The sequence below is a fragment of the Semicossyphus pulcher genome, unplaced genomic scaffold (genome assembly GCF_022749685.1).
Source record: "Semicossyphus pulcher isolate SPU_LCO1_2020_fin unplaced genomic scaffold, fSemPul1.0.p SCAF_13, whole genome shotgun sequence".
Taxonomy (NCBI): Eukaryota; Metazoa; Chordata; class Actinopteri; order Labriformes; family Labridae; genus Semicossyphus; species Semicossyphus pulcher.
In genome coordinates, this window is record NW_027211637.1 from 30,453,791 (window position 1) to 30,475,000 (window position 21,210).

The 21,210-nt window shown below is 44.2% G+C and overlaps 1 protein-coding gene across 1 annotated transcript in view; it reads right to left on the reverse strand.

Moving 5' to 3' along the window:
- LOC138589838 (nucleolar protein 4-like) overlaps nucleotides 1-21,210 on the reverse strand; it is a 111,507-nt gene that overhangs the window by 59,610 nt on the left and 30,687 nt on the right. The window contains exon 2 of the mRNA XM_069660302.1: nucleotides 4,650-4,803. Coding sequence (XP_069516403.1) covers nucleotides 4,650-4,803 — 154 coding nt within the window. The remainder of the gene's footprint in view (nucleotides 1-4,649; nucleotides 4,804-21,210) is intronic.

The window sequence follows — 21,210 nt, forward strand, 5'->3', positions numbered from 1 at the left end:
AGCTGGCCTCCTTCGTCCCTTTACCTTCCCATGATGCTTCCTCTCCAACCGTCTCATCTCCTGCCACTTCCTCTCATTCAACCAGACTTCTGCTTCATCCCTCCCTTTCTCTCCTCCCATCCAACCATTATTCCTTTGGTATTACCGCCATAACATTTGAGCTAATACATTTCTTTAAACGTGTAACTTTTCCAGCGTTTTAAAGCCCCTAACACGGAGACTTCTGAAAGCACATCTGCCCCGTTTTAGTAAAAAAGAGAGGAAACAGAGACTATGAACTCCTTTTAAAACGATGGAAAATGAATTCATTAATATTGGCGTAGCGTAAGTCCACATCTGGATACTCTGTTCAAATACAGCTGATGCCTCTAACTAAAATCAGCTTCCAATTTCCTGTTGATAAAAAGAGTTTTCTGCTATTTCAGATTGATCTGATATTCACTGTGCGTCCCGTCCATTATTTAATGTACCATGCAGAATTGAAGCCATGTTTTATATCCCAGAAAATGGAATGACTTTGGGATCATTTAAAGGTCTGTGACTGTGTTGGACCAGGAGAAAATAACGGTTGTTGTTATTGTGGTCGTATTAGAACAAAGTTAGGTTTATAAGCTCATATCACAAGTCCCTCCCCAGGAGTGTGATACAGTGGTGAATCGATACATGAATGTTTACATAATCCTTTCGTGCACTAAAAGTGAAGATTTCCTTTTGCTGTTCAGGTCAGAACAGCGTCCACGCAGTTTGACTTCTGTGATCTTTGAAAATACTGTGAACTTTTGCACATTCACTGGCCACTACGTACAAACTGTACAGCTTACTTTATGTACGTTTCTTCCCTGGAGAAGTCCTGCTGGTCACCGATTCTGTATTTTTAACACATTTCTGTGTGTGATTTTAAAATAAAAACAAAGCTGATTCTGAAACGTGTAAGGCAGAAACACCAAAGAGATTAATGTCCATCCATCCATCATCTATATCCTGGTCAGGGTCGCGGGTGGCTGGAGCCCATCCCAGCTGTCATTGGGCGTCAGGTGGGGTAACACCTGGACAGGTCACCTGTCAGTCACAGGGCTGACACATAGAGACAGACGACCTTTCACACTCACATTCACACCTACGGGTAATTTAGAGTCACCACTGAACCTAATGAGCATGTCTGCCCACGCATGCACAGGGAGAACATGCAGACTCCACACAGAAAGGCCCGCTACGTCGGAACCGGGACTCGAACCGGGAACCTTCGAGCTGTGAGGCGACTAGGGCTGGGTATCAACTTGCACAGGATTTGACCACAAGATCTCACAGAGTGAAGAACAAATCCACACGAGACTAAGAGTTATGGAGAAATTCTACCTTTTTTCCCCCCTAAATATTTAGTTTGGAATACAGTAGTTAGAATCCCGATCCACACTCCATACCAGTTGGTGGCGGTAATGCAACATGATGTTGTTTGCCAACTGCCATAAAACACCACAAGAAGAAGAGGAAGATGTGGGGAAAGGCATACTGTATAACAACATGCTGAAAATACACTCGCTGCCAAAGCCGACGCTAACAGAGAGAAACATAAACATCAAACTAACTTACATATTCATGGACGCACACACGATAAAAAGAGTCCGTCGGCGGTCACTGATGTCTCCGTAGAAGCTGCAGTAAACAAGTCCGGGCATGTCTCCCTCACTGCCGTGTTTCAAGGGGATGCGCTGAGTCGTGCTGCGTTCAGGAGCGCTCAGAAATGTGAGTGATCAGACAAGTTTTTACACATTTTTTAAAGATCGATCTCGGGATTATCAATCGATACTGGGTCATTCAAATGAGAATCGATTCGAATGGGAAAAATCGATTTTTTTAACCCAGCCCTAGAGGCGACAGTCCCTCCCACAGAGATTATTGTGCTACACTAAAATAAACGTCTTCTCCTCCACCTTTTACGTTCCTCCTCTTCTTATTTCATCATCCAGGAGGAGCAGAGAGAGATCTTGATGGAGATCAGTTGGAGCACTTACTCCCAGCTGGCAGTCAACCATCAGCCCTACTCACATCAACACACACACACACACACACACACACACGCACACAAGCACACACGCACACACGCACACACACACACCTGGGCTTGTTTCACTACTCCAATACCTCTTTGTCTCGGCTCAGTAGCAGCTTACACAACGGCTCAGTGCTGGGTACAGTATAGTGCATTATAGTACCATTCAAATATGCATGGGGAAGGTCATACACATACACACACGCGCACACACACACACACACACACACACACACACACACACACACACACACACACACAAAAATACAAATGCACACAGCCCACTTGTTACAGTGGCAGGTAATTGCTGTATTCTTACAGCGTTATGAAACAATACGGCTGGCTTCAAAGTGAGCGCGCCTCGCCGCAGGAAGCCTTCGGAGCAAGAGGGAGGGAGAGAGAGAGAGAGAGAGAGAGAGAGAGAGAGAGAGAGAGAGAGAGAGAGAGAGAGACAGAGAGAAAGAGAGAGAGAGAGAAACAGAGAGAGAGAGAAACAGAAAGAGGAAGTAAAAGGGAAACACTGTGTGTGGGGGGGCTGACGCAACTGGCAGGTAGAAAGAAAGAAAGGTGGGTGGGTGAGGAGAGAAACAAATGGAGATGATTGACAGTTCAGTGTGAGAGGAAGTGGTGCAGCAGGGGTCTCTCTCCTGGTACAGCAGGAAGGGCCTTTTAAAACCACCTTCTGTAACATGACCATTAAATCCCGACTAGTTTGTTTCTGCTAATTTTTGTGAGGATCAAACTGTCAGCTTTCTGCTGCTACCCGGCTGAGAAAACAGCACCTGATCCAAAAGAGACGCACGCACAACCAGACACACACAATCTGCTGATCGTACTGTTTACAAGTCCTGGAAGACGTCCCTCAAAATACAGCGATGTTCCCGGAAGTGAAGTGTGAAGCTTGAAACTACGACAGAGAAACAGCAACGGGAAGAGAAACTGGCAGAGGAGAGTAAAAGCGCGAGCAGAAAGAAGCGACAGGTTTTAAAGCACGTCCTGTCTGTCAGGTTTTATCAACAAATACCTGCTGGTGCGAAAAACATACATTTGTTTTAAAGCGCGATGAGCTACCCTGAGAACCAGACACATCTGCACGCTTGTGTGTTATGTTTTCTTGCAGATGCATTTGTTCCCTCTCTCGTTTGCACAGATTTCCATCCGACCTGAACCAGGGCAGGCCAATCAGAACAGATTATCTAATAAGGGGCAGATTCAAGCACCAGTGTTGCTTCCGCTGATCTTATACACTCTGACCCACACATGATGATACACATCACCTGTCGTGTGAGTATTACACAAACTGGACAGATGTTCGTGTTATGTGCAAATGCTAAGTGTTTGCTAATAAATCATGTCCTGTGTTTAATGTACAGGGAAGACAGCGCGGTGGATTTCTTGCCAGGTTTGGCCCCTGGCATCCCGGAGATTTCCCCACCGCTCAGGCCTCTGGAGGGGGACACAACCTGATGCTAATCTCCCGTCCCCACCGTGTCTTAATCAGCCTCGCTGTCAGAGTCCAGAGGGGTATACTACGAAGCGAGATTAGCAGGTAAACCGGGTCTGCTGAGCCTAAACCGTGGGTTCTCTGTGTCACAAAGCTTGCTCTCTTTTAACCAGGCTAGATCACCATGGTAACTTACTTTGCAACCAGGTTATGTTCAGAGTTTCAGCCTTAAATCGGCTGTTAAGTGCCGCCCTTGCATTAATAATATCCTGATGATGTTCTCGGCGGGTAACATAGATGCCATGTTTCATTGCTCTGATCGGCTGTAGCATCCAGAAGCTTTTTGGGTTGCACTAGCTCAGTGGTTACCAACATTTTTCCCTTGGAGCGCCCCCTGCTGGTAGCTAAGAAAGGCTGAAAGCCCGCACGCACATACACCAAAACAAAGTGATTGATTCTAAATCTTTATTGGCAAAAATGAACACCAATCAGCCGATAGTTCTTCGCCATTTAAGTTTATCAAAGTTATCTTTAGTTATTATAGTAATCACCCCTTTTAGTTAAATTCAAGTATGTATGAATGTATCAAAAAGATGTGCCAATCTAATCTTGACAGTCTCAGTGGAGACAAAGCCTCGCGCACCCCCAGCAATTTTTGGCGCCCCCCTAAGGGGGACCCGGACCCCAGGTTGGGAACCACTGCACCAGCTAATAACGCTCAGATTAACTGAGACGCTGCAGATTAAATTGCAGATAAAAAGTGGTCTGGTAATTCAATAGTTAAATTAACAGATACGATAAGAACATCTCAAAGAAAATTCTTGTGCCAGATTGCTCTAAAACAAAACAGAGCATCAAGTATGAGTACAATATAAACGATGTGTAGTAAAGTGTGTAAATAATGAATAGGAGCAACACATTCAGCGCAGCCATGAACTGCATCCATTCTGCTCCACACAATGTCTGCTCTCTACCACAGAATCTCTATAACAGCACACGGTGAACGACGAGCCCCCCGGATGTAGCTCCGGTTACATGATCGCACACACAAAGTAAAGAAAATAAACAAACCGAGGCTGTTCTCCTGGAGCTCCTGAAGAACAACGCTTCCTTTCACCAGCAGAGTGTCTGATAAGAGTATCATCGTGTCCTTACCGTCCTCCTCCTTGCTGTGTGCATTCTGCGGGCTGTGGCGCATCCTCTCTCCTCGGCTCGGCGGGCTCAGGTCGGACGCTGCTCCCAGATCAGCTGCTAGCCATGTGGGCTCGCTCATCTCTGCCTCCTCCTCGCTGCTCAGTGAACTGTCATCCTGAAACCAGCACAGGAGCATTTTAGTGTATTTGAGTTCATTTAATATGTTTATGTGACAATAACAAAGAAAGCAGACAGCATTAGTGTAGCATTACACACGCTCAATATCTAAAGATCGAGACAGGGGGTTACACAATCGAATGATGCAAACAGCTTTCATATTTCAGGCGTTTATCTTGTATTGATCCACAGAAACGCTCTCTGTCAACAATCAAAGGTTCTGTAATCACCTGAATAACATCACTTCAACAACAGAGGAAGAATGTGGGGAGTTTTTTACACTAGAAATCAAAGGGACGTTGCACTATCTTTAAGCCTCCGCCTGCAAGGGTACAAGTCCTGCATTAAACTGTCGCAGCAGGCAGCCGTGAAACAGGCTGCAATGGCTCAACGTTATCCCTGCAGGCAAACATGCCAGATCAATGCACGTCTATTAAAAGTGTTTGTTCTCGTCACTGACCGGCTCAGATTGTTCTTCTAAGGCTGCGGTCCAAAAGTCAAAAAAATTACCCCCCCTCTCTTTTCCTGACCATTTTACCCTGATAAAAAAGGTCATGAGGTCAAGGAAAGGTGTGAGGAGAGTTCATGAGGAGAAAGGACGACCGCGGTGCTCAGAGAATCTGACTGCAGATAAAAAACTACAATTTACCGAAGATGGACTACAAAGATAAATAAAAAAGGAATTAAAAAGGAAGTGAAATGGTTGTCACATTATTAATATTACTCACCCTCCTCTCACATTTATTCACATAAATAATAAGTTTGATTGCATGAAAATAACTTTTTAATCCTCGTGTTGATCGCATGTTTTCATGAACAGCTGAGAGGAAATGTAGCAAGGAACTGTGGGTCGTTATTTTCTCTATCTCCTAAAAGTAAACACTCCACGGCACCTCTGCTCCATGAATGCTCCGTTCATGTGGCCACAGGGTTGAAGAGCACCGGGGCGAGGTTCCGCTAATAACGGGGCCACATTCACTGAAAATCCGACTCGCGTAACCGCACGTCTGACTCAACCATCCCGCCGACATCATATATGAGGGTTGCAGTGACACGTACGCACGCACGCATGCACGCACACACGCACACACGCACACACGCACGCACGCACGCACACACACACACACACACACACACACACACACACACACACACACGCACGCACAAGTCCAGTGTTTCCTAAAGGAGGTAATAAAGGAAGCAATGAGGCTCCTTTCCTTATCATTACAGAATTCGAGCTGCTCTTATCATGGCTGACACTGTCTGTCATCGTCACAGAAAGGACTCCTGCAGAGGTAGACCTTTTTGTTACAGAGGAAGATTTTTTTTTAACCACAAGCAGACGTTACATCGCTCTAACAGCAATCGTAACATCGCTCTCTTCAAACACACCAGACTCCATTGATAAAAACAGTAATTTTACCTCACAGAACACCAGAGTTGCTGGTCTACTGCTGCCTTGATCAGTTAGTGTGTAGTTGTGCAAAACACATTTGTGTAAGACCCCAAAAAAGGACGAGGTCGAGGACAAAACAAGCACCATGAAGAAGTTACTTTTAGCTCTGGGGAGTTTTGATGAGCAATCTTACAGCTTATAGACTAGACGGTTAATTTAGTTCAAATAAAGGGTTAAATCAACAATGGAAAAGATGCAAACCAAATCAAGACTAGATAAAAAAATACTACTTTTAAAACACACATGGAAGAAGGAATTCCTGAAGAAGAATTCCCATAAAGAAGGAAAAGATCAACAATGGTACGTTAAATATCTCTTCTGTTAACGTGTCTGCCCTGTCCTGTTAATCCACCTAAACTCAGATTAGCCACCTTCTCATGAATGAAACAGTTAAGCCATTTTTAATCTCTCTATTGAGCGCTTCAGCATCCACGGGAGCAGCCATGACAGCTGCTCCGCCGGTTTAACCCAAACATCAGAGGAGACGAGAAGCGCGAGGCAGCGAGACGGCAGGCAGCAAATCAAACACAACACGCCGACTGCTGCTGGCTGGGAAGCACCTGCAGGCCACATCACACTGAGACGTGTTTCCTCTAAACTCTGAGCTGCTTCCTCCACCTCGCAGACTTCTCCTGAGTTCAATCCAAAAACTGTTGGAAAGCAAACACGCAGCGTCTCCTGCGGGAAACAGGATTCTTTCTCACCAGTCCAAAGCTGCCAAAAGCTGAATGTTAACATCACAAAAAGAAAACGCTCGCATCAAATTGATTTCCTGGATTTAAACTCTGCTAGATCAGCCGGTGAGCGACAGAGGCAGAGCAGGTGTGTTTTTCTGAATGAAGCTGTGGAGGAGCTGTTATACTCCTCTAAAGTTGTGTCGTACTAACCCTGTGTGGATGCCATTTGTTTGCTGTCAGTGCTGTTTGGCCTTGCTCAGTTTACTGAAGGAATGGTAACCTCAAAACGAGCGCCTAGAAACAAGCTAAGCTAACGTAAGCGTCGGCATCAGCTCGGCTCAGCGCCTCTCCTGACGTCCTGTAACCATCAGAGAGCGTCAGAGAGAAACAGGTTTTTACATGAACCTGCTTTATTTTGTGTTTTTATGTTTCTAAAGCGAAATTTACTTTTCATTTTTCAGGAAAAAGCCAAAACAATGTTTGATAGGGAAACACTTAATGCAGACATTTAGGTAGCTTTTTAAAATGTAAACTCTCAGCTAGCATAGCACTGATGCATGGAAATTAACCTTAAAACGGTCGTTTGCTAGTGGCAGACATAAGATATATTACTGCTGTCTAGGCTGCTGTTTTAGAGAAACGACGTCGACTTTTGGGAGGCTAATTAATTAACTAATTAATTATGCATGACCGGTGTAGTCGCAGATAACCTACACCACATCTGAGGCAGCATCAGAGACATTTCTGATACTGTTATCGATAAACAAACAACTCTAAACATTAGGAGACGCCCATGAGGGCAGGACGAGTCATGAGACATTTTTTATGTTTTAGGAAAATTTAAAACTCTATTATACTAATATATATAATATAAAGCAGAGCTGCACATTTAATCGCATATTATTCCTGATCATGATTTTGGCTTCCTACGATTAAAGAAGCTTGATTGACGTTTAAAATGCTCCGCCTGTAGAAAACTCTGCTGCATATCAAATCAAGCGCTCCCCAACAGTCACTTCCCCAATGGGGGCTCATCCCGCTATCCACCCAGCTCCTAAAGACACACTGAAATTACCCATGACGCACCAAATTCAGGTAAAGAACCTGATTTTAAGTCTTAGTTTGATGCAAAATTTGTACATGAGCCTGAATGCAGCACAGAATGGAACTGAAAGTGTTTCTTGGTTTATTTAAATGTGAAAGCACAATAAAAATATGTCCCTAAAGTTTATAAATTATTGTAATATCAATACTGATCAAAATAATAATGCAGCCCGACTATAAAGAATACTCCCAAAACTACTTTGTTGTATTGTTGGGCCACAAATATGAAGATCTATGCAAGAAACAAGTTCTCAAAAGTCTTAAGCATCTTCTGTAAACTTAAAGGTACGACTGTGGGTCTGCTTAATAAAGGAAGTAACACAAGAAAGTAACCAGCAGTCTCCTGCATGAAAGACAGACACGCTCCACCGCCACAAAAATGCCCGGGGACGTAAACTGAGAGGACCAGAATCGTCCAATATTGACATAAAATTCCGCTAAATACTTTACCGTCTTCAACATCACACGCACACACACACACAGACCTCTAAAGCTGTTATCAGCATGTTAAGAGACCTGCACTTTCCGTAATGAGGTCCTGAGTGCTACAACTGCTTTTATTACGCTCACACGCACGCACACAAACACTCTGCAAACAATGAAAAGATTAATGAATGAGCAAAGACCTCAATGACACTTGAGCGAAGACGCAGTAAACGGGCCTTTTCATTACGGCCGTTTCATCTAAAACGCCTCAAATAAAAAGACACGGGCAGACGGACAGACGGGCAGACAGGTGAATGAAAAGGTTTACAGACAGGTGGAGTGACAGGCGGAGAGCTGCAGCCTGATGGAACATAAAGAGAATTTCCCAGGCTACGTTTTCTGCCTATTTTACATACATGTCATCCCTCACTCTGAGCAGGAGTACGATGCATTATTCAACAGCGTGCATGTGCATGTGACAATGAAAAAATGCTAAGCTAATAATGAGAGCTGTGCTGCAACGCGAGCGGCTGCAGGGAGGAATGACAGACAGGAAGAGACGTCTTTCTGACATACTCAACATTTATATACATGTTTTTTTTACTCGTATTGTTTATATAGTTGTTTACCCTTATACTATGTCATAACTAATACAAAATAAAATAAAGGTTTTGCATGGAAATTATAAAGAAAAACAGCCTCTATTGAAGTCTGCTGATGGAGCACTGGGGGTCACTGGGGACTTTGGGTGGGAGGTGTGCAGAGGAGTCTGAGAGGTCGTTGGGTTCATGCAGACGTCAGGGGGGGTGGGGTAGATGGAGCCTAATCTTTCCTCCTGAAGCTACGAGCTTTAAAATAAGGAGCTTTTTTTAAAGGAAGGTTACACATGCTGAATAACAACATAGACTTATTGTTCATGCTTTTTTACAACCAGATTTTGCTTTAAATGGTTAGTTTGGATCCAACACAGTGTTTATGTAACCTACAAAAACCCATGCGGTGTAGGCAGACGTAGACAAGCAAACCCTGTGTTCTGCAAGGTTAAATTACTGTTTTTGGCAATGGAGTTTGGTGGCTTTGAGGAGAGCAATGTAACACCTGTTCTGATTGAAAAAAACCAGTCACACCCTAACTAAAATGTGCATCTCTCGGGGCACACCATCTTTATCACCTTATCTTGTTATGTCTTTTTATAACAGACAGCACAAACAGCCAGAAGGTCCGGCTAACTTCACGCTAAGTTTCCTGTAAAACAAACAAAAGACCATTGATCTGTGCTCTCTCTGTGGCCACTACACAATCAATTAATATAAATGAACTGCTGTGACGAATTCCAGTGTCCATTTAAAGAAGAGAGGATGGCTGTGAATGTACAACCATTGCTGTAGTGCGTCCATGTAGCAGCACTGACCCATATCTGTCCATTAAAGGGGGCTCTCAGAGGAGGAGTTTCCCTGAACTCGTCACACTGCATTAGCTTCCTCTCTGCAGCCACGCAGCGCACAATGCAGGTAGCTGCTAGCATGTGGGCCTGAAACAGCCGAGCTATTCAGAGATGCGTCATTATGTCAAGTGTTTCTGGTTGAGTCACACACCTAATGCCCACCTCTATTATACAGTCTATGAAGAATGCATGCAAGTACAACACCATCAACAGCACAAAGTAAGAAATGAACTGCCCACACTGATAAAAGTTTGAGTTGAGTACAATTGCATGGATCAAATTTGATGGCTGCAAACTCCAGCCTTGTTTACACTTTTTTTGGATTCAGTATGAAAGATAAGAGCACCGTAAGTATTATAATGAGGGTAACACTTGACAAAGTAATCCGTTACAGTACTCTGAATACTTTCTTGTCTTTACGAGTGACATAAGGCTTTAGCTCTACAAGTCAAGTAATCTGTTATTTAGTTACTTCTTCATAAACAGTAATCTGAAATAAATCACCGCATTTCTATTTTCCTTTTGTCACCACAGAAACAGAAACTCCCTGAAGCTCTGTTTCTGTTTCTCTCCTCCTTCTTGGCAGGTAGCTGCGTACCAGCAGAAGGTAAACACAGCTGTGTCAGAGCGCATGTGTAGCTAGCTAACTCAGCTAGCGAGATGTCAGAGAGGACAGCGTTTACTTTGTGGAAATATTCACATGATTCTGAATGTTTGGGTGAAAGGGACGAGAACAACATGACGGTGAAATGTAAGCTGTGTCTGGAGGAGAAGTGCCCGTCAGCTGTGAAGAGCTCGACTTCAAACTTCAAGAAGCATCTGCAGCTAAACACAGCTCCACAACACTGGTGGGACTAAGAGCCTGTGTTGTATTGTTGTCATGGAAACAGCTGCGCCTAATACTGTATGCCTCTGCCCAGTTCACTGTCAGACTGTTAGCATAATAAAGATCTGTAAAGATTATACTGCGTCTGTCAGTCCTGTTATCAGGCTGCAGAGTTACAGATTATGGGCCGTAAACGAGGCGATGCGGTAGAGTCGGTAGAGTCGATACATTCAGAGGTAGACGTACAGCAGGCTACACGCCGTCCTGACGATATAACACACCTGTGGAACGAGTCGCAAAGAGGGGCTAATAATAACGCAGACGTTATAACGCAAAAGTAATCTAACTGTAACGCAGTAAGTTACTTTTAAAAGTAACGTTACCCGACACTGACTGTAATAAACATGCTTGTTGAGTTAGAGGTAACATATCAAATGTTTTCTACCTTTAACTCATCTGCCAGTTTCATGACAGTGTGTCGGTTGACACACATACCTCAAGACCTAATTATCAAGACAATCATCAGATATGAAACACTTTGTCTGCTTCACTTTATCTGTTCACAGAATATATAAATAATCAGGTAAATCTCATGTCTGGGGGCAAATAATCAGAGCTGGGGGAGTATCAGCTACTAATTAAAGGCTACTGAAACTAGCAAAGCTCAAACATGTCCTCATCTTTTTCTGAAACATGTTCAGTTAGCTAATACGTCCAAGAAACAAAGGCTTACAGCTGAATCTAATTCCTGGAGGATAAGAAAGAGACGTACTAAAGATTTCCGGGGCTCATATTCCTGCTCGTTTGATTTTAAAATCGCTCTGAACGTTGAACTCGCAGCTCGGCGTGTTAATCAGCTCGGAGACTATTCTGGGGCCTTTAATTCACCACGGCCGGGCACATGAATCAACTCTGACAAATGATCAAATGAGACCTTATTTTAATCTACTCTTAATTCCTTTTCAATTACTATCATCAGCAGCCCACATTAGCTCGTTTTCAATTAGCTCGTAATCTGGACGCAATAATCACCGGTTAGCCTTCGTCTCTGTGCCGAGGCGTCGGAGGACTGAAGCACAGAGGATTCATGTTAGACGAAGATATCTGATGGTGAATCTGTCTGAGTTCACTTTTCATAAAGACTGCTGCAAAATGAGACAAGATGAGACGTGAGGGGAACATCTTTCTTAGTGTGTTAAAGAGAAACTGGACAGCGCTCCTTTTCGGATCACTTCCTGTCACCATTTATTTTGCTTCTTGTCACATTTTAGGGATCGTGTCATTTTTTAGTGACGGGACTTGGCCACGAGCACTGTCTGCATTCGAACTCCAAAGACGGAGCGGACTTATTTGTTGATAACGACTGTTTTTAATAATAATGTATTCAGTTTCAAGCGAGGGCTGCCACGTGTGTTCACCTGCACACGCATTCAGCAACAGCTCCTGCAAGGACGCCTAAAGAGGTGTGCGAATCGTAAGTTTTGCTTTCAAAGATTTTACAGCAAATGAAAGCAAGAGCAGTGCAACATCTTGGATATGTAGAAGAACTATTGAGGAGAAGACGGGGACGACCTCAAACTGTCCGGGTGGGACTTGAGGTTTGGTGAGTCGACTGCAACACTGCCTAAGTTTTGTCATCAGCATGTAAAAGCAGTCGTTCTCAAAGTGGTGGTCCTTTAAGGGAGTTACAGGACGTTCAAAGCAATTTGTTTTCACTATAAATCCATGCAGAAGTAATGACAGAATATTTGAGTATTCTGGTCTTGGGTTTGAGCAAAGGTTCCCTCACATGTGGGAGCCCGAGACCAAATCTTATCAAATTTTGAGTCAGTTTAGGGCCCTTGATGAGCAAATGTTGAAGAAGCACTGTGTTCAAGGACAAGACAAGTAGTTATTGTCAAACAAATCCCATGAAAATCCCCAAATAATCAATAAATTGATCAGTTAGCGAGTTCTGCCTGTGTATCACAGTCTGATGTATCTCCTTCCTGTGATAACATGAACACACACACTGTAGTTTGTCTAACACAAACCCACATCCAACCTTCTGCTGCCACTAGAGAACCAAATATGTATTCATCCGCTGCTGGAAATAGTCCCCACTTACGCACAATTTCCTCCTCACTGTCTTCTGTTTGATCAAACCTTCATAAAGCAGCGGCTTCAGGTAATGACTGAGCCTTTGTTACACATGAAACTTTATATTTGTGAGGTGTTTCTAAAGATGGTTTTGGTCTTTTTTTATCGACAGAAAGAAAAAAGACCGGTGAGTATTATGTTTCCTTCTCTTTCCAGAAGCATCCGACAGATCAGCATTAAACCAGCAGTATTTAGGACGTTGAAACATCACCTGTGTTATTACATCATCTTATTGGTTTTCTGTTTAAAAGCTGCTCCCAGAGGCAGACTTCCCCCCCGACACCGCTCTGCTCCTGCATCCTTTGTTCCCGCCTCTGCTTCTTCTCATTTTTCCCTCCGTCAGCCAAACTGAGGCGAGCTCAAAGTCTTTTTAATGTGTGTCTTGTGTTTATTAATGGTGTCAGTAATGAGGCGTCCTCATCTGCATACAGATGAACAGCAGCGTTCCTGCCTGATAGATTTACACACAAACAGCTCAGTGACACGTTTATCTCCCTCTCTCTCTCCGTCTACATTTGTCTTTGCTTCTGTCTGTATCTTAATATAATTAATGGCAGAACATTCTGGATGCAAATGTTCCTCATGTATGCAGACACACGCTCCTCTAACAGTGATGCAGTGAGCAGAGTTGATGCGAGTGGCTTCGAAGTTCTTATTTGCTTTGTTAGACTAAAATAAATGTGTATTTTGGTGTTTTGATATTAAATGTCGGCTTGACAAAAAGAATACAACATAAAATATCACGATCGCCTTCAGGTCCCAATTCAATGGCTGCATCTTTCATATTTAAAGGCTGACATCGTCACAGCGGCACGTCGAAGGTTGTCCCATTTCAGAAGCTTCACATGCGGCCGACAAATGCGGCCTCCTTTTCCCGGGCCACGAAGGATCCATCAGGTGCATCCTTCACGGCTCCAACATATCCCAAGATTCATTGCACTAATTCAAACAAGATGGCGGACTCTCAAACAGCCGAGGAAAACACTTTAAATGTGAAAGTTTTTGGTTTCAACTCACCCAAATAGCTAGAGATACATATGTTGAAAAACGAAAGTTATATGACGTTAGTTATGATAGCTAGTTAGCCAGCTAGCTACCTGTTGCTAGGAGACAGGTGATAGTGATGCAAGGTTAAGGCTGGGAACAGCTGGTGACGTAAACAGGAAATCCTTCGTAGACCAGGCTACAAAGACTCCATAGACCGCGTCCTTCAGAGGATGCAGCCCCTGTATTGAGACAGAGCTATTAGCTTTTAGCTCTGCTTTTGGTCTCCACCAACTCCTGAAAGAAATATCTCTTTAGCTACTGGAGCAACAAAAACAGGAAAGTTGTGGAATAAACGTCAGCTGGGACTCACTTTAGAGTCGAGACGAGCTGCAGACGATAATTTTGTCAACGCCAGGAAAAGACCCGGTCCTGAGGCTGTTTTATTGTTAAAAAAATAGAAATTATAGGCGAGCTAAAAGACAACCATTAGAGCTCGACTGATGTATTGGCCTATCAAGTAAACATCATAAAGATCAAAATGTTTTCAAATATGCACCAAAATGAAGACATTGTTTAAAGTGATTACAAACTGCTGATAACACATGTTGCAAACTATTCAGAACGTTTCATGTTAAAAACATAAATACATCATGAAAGGAGAATAACTGTGTGCGTTCATCCTGCTGCCCTCTATGAGGACGCATTCTGCAGGATTTCAATCATGAAACTTAAAAGGATGCAAACATGATGCACTGACTTCTAAAAGGAAGTCATGAGAGGAATGAAATCTCATTCAAGTTTTAAAGTTTTAAAATTCAGGAGCGCTAAAACAAACATGAAACAGACGGAGCTGCTGCACGGGCTGCCACTCGAGTCGGCAACGATTTATTAAATCAGTGAAGTCTGATCGCTGAGCGGACTCTCCAGAAGTCTGAGGAAAGTTTGCCCCAGGCCTCTTGTGGAATGACAAGAGACTTCCCAGGAAAGCAATTCCAAAGTCTGCGTGAGCAGTTAAATCCGGATGTTTGGATCCGTCCACAGAGGACGAAGCTCTCATCATGAAACTCAACACAAGCTCAGCAGGGAGTTTCTCCTCCTAAATGAGCTCTCAGCTGTGGGAGGCACTCGGCTCAGTCTGACAGTGATGATGATGACAACTGCGGTGCAGATTATGAGAGGTGCAAAGCAGTAAAGTGCACCCAGGATGAATAATTAACAGCCTCTTCTCCCCATTGTCTATTTTTACCAGAGAGGAGGTGAGAGGAGCAGCTTATGTTTCAACTTTCACCAGAGAACACAGGAGCAGCTTGTAGAGCAGAAACTGAGACCACAAGAGGAGGAGGAGGAATTTTGGGACTAAATCTACGAATGTGAAGTGTGTTTCTTTAAGGCCAGGAGGGGAGATGTGAACGGGAACAGAGGAGGAGGAGGATGAAGAGGTGGACAATCAAGCTGAGGCTGGAGGAGGGAGGCTGCATGTGAGCTTTGGAAAACGACAGAGCAGATGTGCTGCAGCAGACGGAGGAAAGTGCCGGTGGAGAAACGAGCAGAGGGAGGAGACAAAGATGAGAAATTGATGGAGAGGAAGATGAGGAGGAACAGCTGGAGCAGAGGAGGAAAAGTAGAGATTGGTTGGATGAGACGTGAGGGAGAAAGCAAAACAATAGAAGAGGAGGGAGAGGAGGGAGAGGAGGGAGAGGAGGGAGAGGAGGAGGAGGAGCAGGTGGAGGGTCTGAGGAAGGATAGATTTACCTTCTAATAAAGGTGACCCAAATTTAGATCTATATTTAAGATGCATCAGTTATGTATCATGATATATTTCAGATTACAAGTTTATTTGACTAATAAAGCTTATTTGAATACAAATGTATCTCAACTTTTCTCACATTCAGTCACCCAAACATTTTAAGGCTGTCCGGACACTAACCTTTATTAGTTCAAAGTTTTTACAGAGTGTCGTGTACATAAAGAACTCTAATGAACATGAAGCATTTATTTTAAACAACACCACAACATCTTCCTCCACCTGACTAAGTAGCTTTGGTGCCTTAACCCGAACAAACTGCAGCCGTTTCACAACTTTACGACTATCCTGGGAGTCGCTGACGATCAACCCTTTTCTGTTGGTCAGACATGAACACGTGTTCGGAGTTAAACAACTGCAACTGACAGATTAACGGGATGTGAGTCCATATTCACCATAACGTCAGTTTGTAATCCTCTCTGTGGGATTATTTCCTCCTGAACACAAACATGTCCATCATTTGTCTTTTTGTTTCACTTAATTAAGACGAGATGCTCCTCGCCTCTCACGTACGACCTGCTGACCTTTGTGGAAGATACACCCATCATCTCTGCTTGCTGCAACTAGTGCGTATGAAGCAGACCACTGTAAGTCTGTGTGCAGAGCTCACTGCATGTGCATCTGTATAAGTCTGTAACTGAGTGTGTGTAGAAGTGTATTGATTGCTGAACGTGTGTGAGTGTGTGTGTGTGTGTGTGTGTGTGTGTGTGTGTGTGTGTGTTTCCAGAGCAGACCAGCCGGATCTGACTCTCTGCTGTCGCTAAGCTAATCAGGTTAGCCACCGGACGGACGGAAGGAAACATCTCCTCTCTTCCATTCACACCATCTCTCTCCCTCCTCTCCCGTCTTCCTTTTTCTCCTGCTCTCCTCCATCACCGCCTTCCTCCTACGTCTCCTCTCTGAGCTCACACTCATCCTTTTTGTTCTTCCCTCTCTTTTCGACACTCCTCCCCCCATCATATCCTCGTTTTTTTTCTTATCCATCTTCTCTCTGTACGAGCGCCCGGCACCGAGCCGTTCAGAGCGTCTCCTTCAAACTTCTGGGGAAATCTTCCGTGAAAGTAATAACCTCTCAAACTTGTTCCTCCCACGCCTTCAGCTCCTGCCTCCCCACAGACGGAGCCACAGGAGGGCCGCGTGGAGCCTCTTTGCAAACACAAATTATACTCGGAGATGTGATGCTTTGCTGGAGGAGCAGAGCAGTGTCTGTGTTTAGTAACAAATCAGGCGACTGGGATCAGCGGGTTCATGAGGAAAGGCTTCAGACACAGTGTAATGATGTAGTAAAATTTCATTAGATTAACGTCATACTCAGATAACGTTTAAGGTGTTTATTGATATATTTCAGGCCTGCAGCTAAAGATCATTTTCATCATCAGTTAATGTTGTTTTTTTGTATCAAATACCAGAAAACAGACAAACAAAGCTTCCTCGAGCCTGAGCTGATGACCGACAGTCCCAAAACTAAAGAACTGGAGTCATAATTATCAGAAACAGAGAAAAAAAAACAGCTTCTTCTTCACGTTTTAGACGAGTCAGCTCTGCATGCATGTGGTAGAAGATTATCATTCCCCAAACTCCTCCAATGGCAGCTTCTGAACCCTGAAATGAGCAGCTGTTGCTTTTTATGTGTATTAAATTATTGTCTGATATTTACTTGTCAATTAAACTAACACATTCCTACATGCTTGCTCTGCTGACGGAGAAAGCCGAGTCCCCCTGCTTGCAGAGCATTGCCAGCAATTCCTACATGGACCAGGATGCACTGCACGCGAGAAGCCGCAGCCTCGGCCTCGCTCCACTAGATTTATTTAGCTGCACATAAATAAAGTTTATCCTCGTCCGTGACATCCTCTGCACTCATATTTTGGGATGCATTTTCTCCGTATAGTCGTTTCAATAGTCTGTAGTTGTTTTGTGAAACCGAGAACAGCTGTGACCCGAGGACACATTGGCAGCACATGCAGGCGTTATTCAGACAATTCAAACCTGAAGAAGAAGAAGAGATAAACATGCTACACACACAAAGGCCCGGAATACACACAAACAGGACCCTATGGATATGGACAGATGTCAGAGTGAGGGGGCTGCACATGGACATGCTCCTAGAGAAGTTGGGGGTGCAGGCCCGTGCTCAAGGGCACCTCAACAGTGTCCAGCAAAGGAACTGGCACCTCTCCAGTTACCAGCCCCAATTTCATGCACAACGGGGACTTGAACCGGCCACCCTCTGGTTCCCAAGCCAAGTCCCAACAGACTGAGCTTCCACCTTCCTGTCTACCCAGAGAGAGATGGTTTAAAATGTGGAAACAATCTCTCTAAACCTGCCGATATTAATGTCATGTGTCTTTATCCAAAACAGCCTACTTTTTAAAGCACAGGGGTTTCTTTTTTGGAGCGACCTGTCCTTGAATAAAAACAAATCTATGAGCAAAAAGAGGAAATGCAATCAAACAAATCACGACAAGTACATCATGATTTCTCATCATGTTAGACGACAGAGGTGCATCAGTCCTGCACGTGTGCTTCTGATGTTGATGCTCAAACTGTCAACCTGATCAGCCTCTGTTCTGAGCGGAGCGATGCAATATGAATATCATTAAGAAAATCAATTAAGGTGGACGTTCTCCCCCCACATGAAGGGGCTGGGGGTTGTTGGGGGTTGTTGGGGGGTGGAGGTGGATGCTGGTTGTTCCTCTGCTCAGCCTCTTTGTTCTCTTTGTTTTACAGGCAGTGGTGGTGGAGGTGGTGGTGGTGCAGAGCCGGACCCTGAAGCCTCCCGAGCTGTCAAATTGGCATCCTTCCACCTACCTACCTCCCCCCACCCATCACTCTCCCTCACCACCCCACCTCCTCATTTATCCTCCTTTATTCCGGCCTCCCTTCCCCCCCTCTTCCTCCTCCCCCCATCCCCATCCCATCACCCTGCCAACTCCATCCCTGTCTATCTCTGCTGCCCTCTCCTCACTCCACCATCAGCCTGCCACCTCCTCCCCCCCTCCTCCTCCACTCTCCAACTCCTCCCCCACCCTCTCTCGCTGCACTTCTCTTAGATGTTTCCACTCTACGCCCATCAGAAGCGCTCCCTCTCTCTCCGTCTCTCAATCACGCTGGGAACACTGGTCATCATCGCCCCACGTCTGCACCGAGCACGTCTGATTCGCTCTGTGATGTGATTGGTCATTGAGACATCAAGCTTCATGATATATGCATAATGTGTGTGTGTATGTGTGTGTGTGTGTGTGTATATGTGTGTATATGTGTGTGTGTTAGAGCCGATGAGGAACTATTTTATCTGGCTAATGTGCTTTTTCTGTGCAGCTCTGTGAGGCGACAGACCAAAGAGTCTCCTTCAACAGACGCCGCTCCTGTTTCAATATGTTTGTCACTTATTAAAAAACAAACAAACAGAAATAAATATTCAAGATAAAAACATTATTCAGCCCCTCCAGGATTTCTGTGACTGTTGCCGCCTAAAATGATTTCGCTGCAGCGTTTTTAAAAAGTTGCAATGCAAGCTGTGATGTTTTCAGGCTTTCTTCTCTGTAACACGACACATCCTCTGTGAGCGACTGGAGAAAAAACACTGGTTGTCGTCTGACATCACTTCCTGTTGATTTCAGTGTCAAGATGCCAAATAAAATGTGTAAAAACGGAATAAAATTTGCCATGAAACGATCATTTAGCACTATGTTACCACAATGTCCCAGTTTGGGATCAATAAAGTCCATCCATCCATCCATCTGTCTGTCCATCCATCCGTCCGTCCGTCCGTCCATCCTTCCTTCCATCCATGCATCCATTACAATGTTTTCATTTGTGCAAAGGAGAATCTACATCCGAGTGGACGGCCAATACGTGGATAAACAATCACAAAAAGACCTGAATGTGTGATTTATTATCATGCATTAACTGTTTAAAGTCTGAGGTCGAACTGAAACAAAGACGATCACATCGCAGCCTCGTTAGAACGGTGCAGCTGTCTGCTTCACTAAGTAAATCTCCAGCACGCAGCGTTCTGGAGAAATTAAATTAAATATGTCTTCAGATGTTTAACATCGCAGACCTCAGGGGATCAATATTTCAAATGTCAAAGAAGTAAGTTTGGTGACGTGAATGACCTCACGAGCAAGGAGATATGAGGATTGGTTAAATCTGTGTTCAAGTTGCAGCAATTGAGTTGGTTGAATTTGCAGGAAGGCAACATCGCAACTTCCTGGAGAGACTGCAACAGGAATAATCCTGCTAAAATAAAGGTTAAATAAAATATATTATAATATCCCAATAAAAAAGCATATACCTCAGCTTTATTTCATATCGCTCAATCCTATTATTCCACCTTAAAAATTACACAGATAGACGGATGGATGAGCCGGTGGAGGTTTGATTAACATTGGTGTCTGGCTAAATTATTGTGTGTTCTTTTAGCTCCTTTAAAGGAACAGTTCAACATTTTAGGAGACGTGTTTGTGTGCTTTCTGGTGGAGAGTGAGAAAAGAGTGGATTTAAAGACAGTCATCGAACTCATCTTATCTGACTCTTCTTAATTTATGTAATTATGTCAGAAGTCTTGGATGTTTGATGTATTTCAACAAGAACATTCCTGCTGAAATAAAGGTTAAATAAAGTTTATCAACATCCCAATAAAAAGCATATACCTTGGTTTTATTGCATATCTCCCCGACCTAAAAGACGACCATTCACACTTCTAATGTGTGACGCCTGTATATGAATTATATCTATAGACAGTGGGAGAGAATCTGTTAAAAAGCAGCCTTTCAGTGAGTCATCTGAGTGGCCCAACACATCCATCGTCACTGTAAGAATCAGTGTACAGTGACTACAGCGCTCTGCGCAGGTGGGAGAGAGCGTCTTCGCTCGGCTGTAATTATCACGGGTCAGCTGCAGACGTCTCCTGCTGCGACTCAGTAATACAAATGCATATCTGAGCATGTGCAGCGTGCTGGAGAGCCAGTGACAGGAGCCGTGTTTAAACACAGCCCCACACATCAGTCTGATCTGCGCCTGATAACAGTGCAGGAAAATTTCAGTCACTAACTGCCAGTCAGCCGTCCTGACAGACGCTCAGTATTCAGCCCCACTACAACGTCTTCTTTCTGATTGCATCCATCTCTCACACCGATCGATGAAGGCCGGAGGGAAGAGGAGAGGATCATTTCTGAACTGAGAGAGAGGTGAAGGTATTGATAAGACACACACACACACACACACACACACACTGCAAGGATTAACAGGGTGCAGGCCGAGGAGCTCCACTGCAGAGTATTGATTGCTGAGAAAACCAGCCATGAGGAGGAGGTGTGTGTGTGTGTGTGTGTGTGTGTGTGTGTGTGTGTGTGTGTGTGTGTGTGTGTGTGTGTGTGTGTCTGTGTGTGTGTGTGTGTCTGTTAAAGGGTGGGGGGTATCACCACTGAAACACACACATACATTGATATTACCACATGCAGCAACATCGACAGTGAGCAGACAAAGCAACACGTTTTAACTCTGCAGCAGCTTCAGCAGCGACACTAAGCTTCTA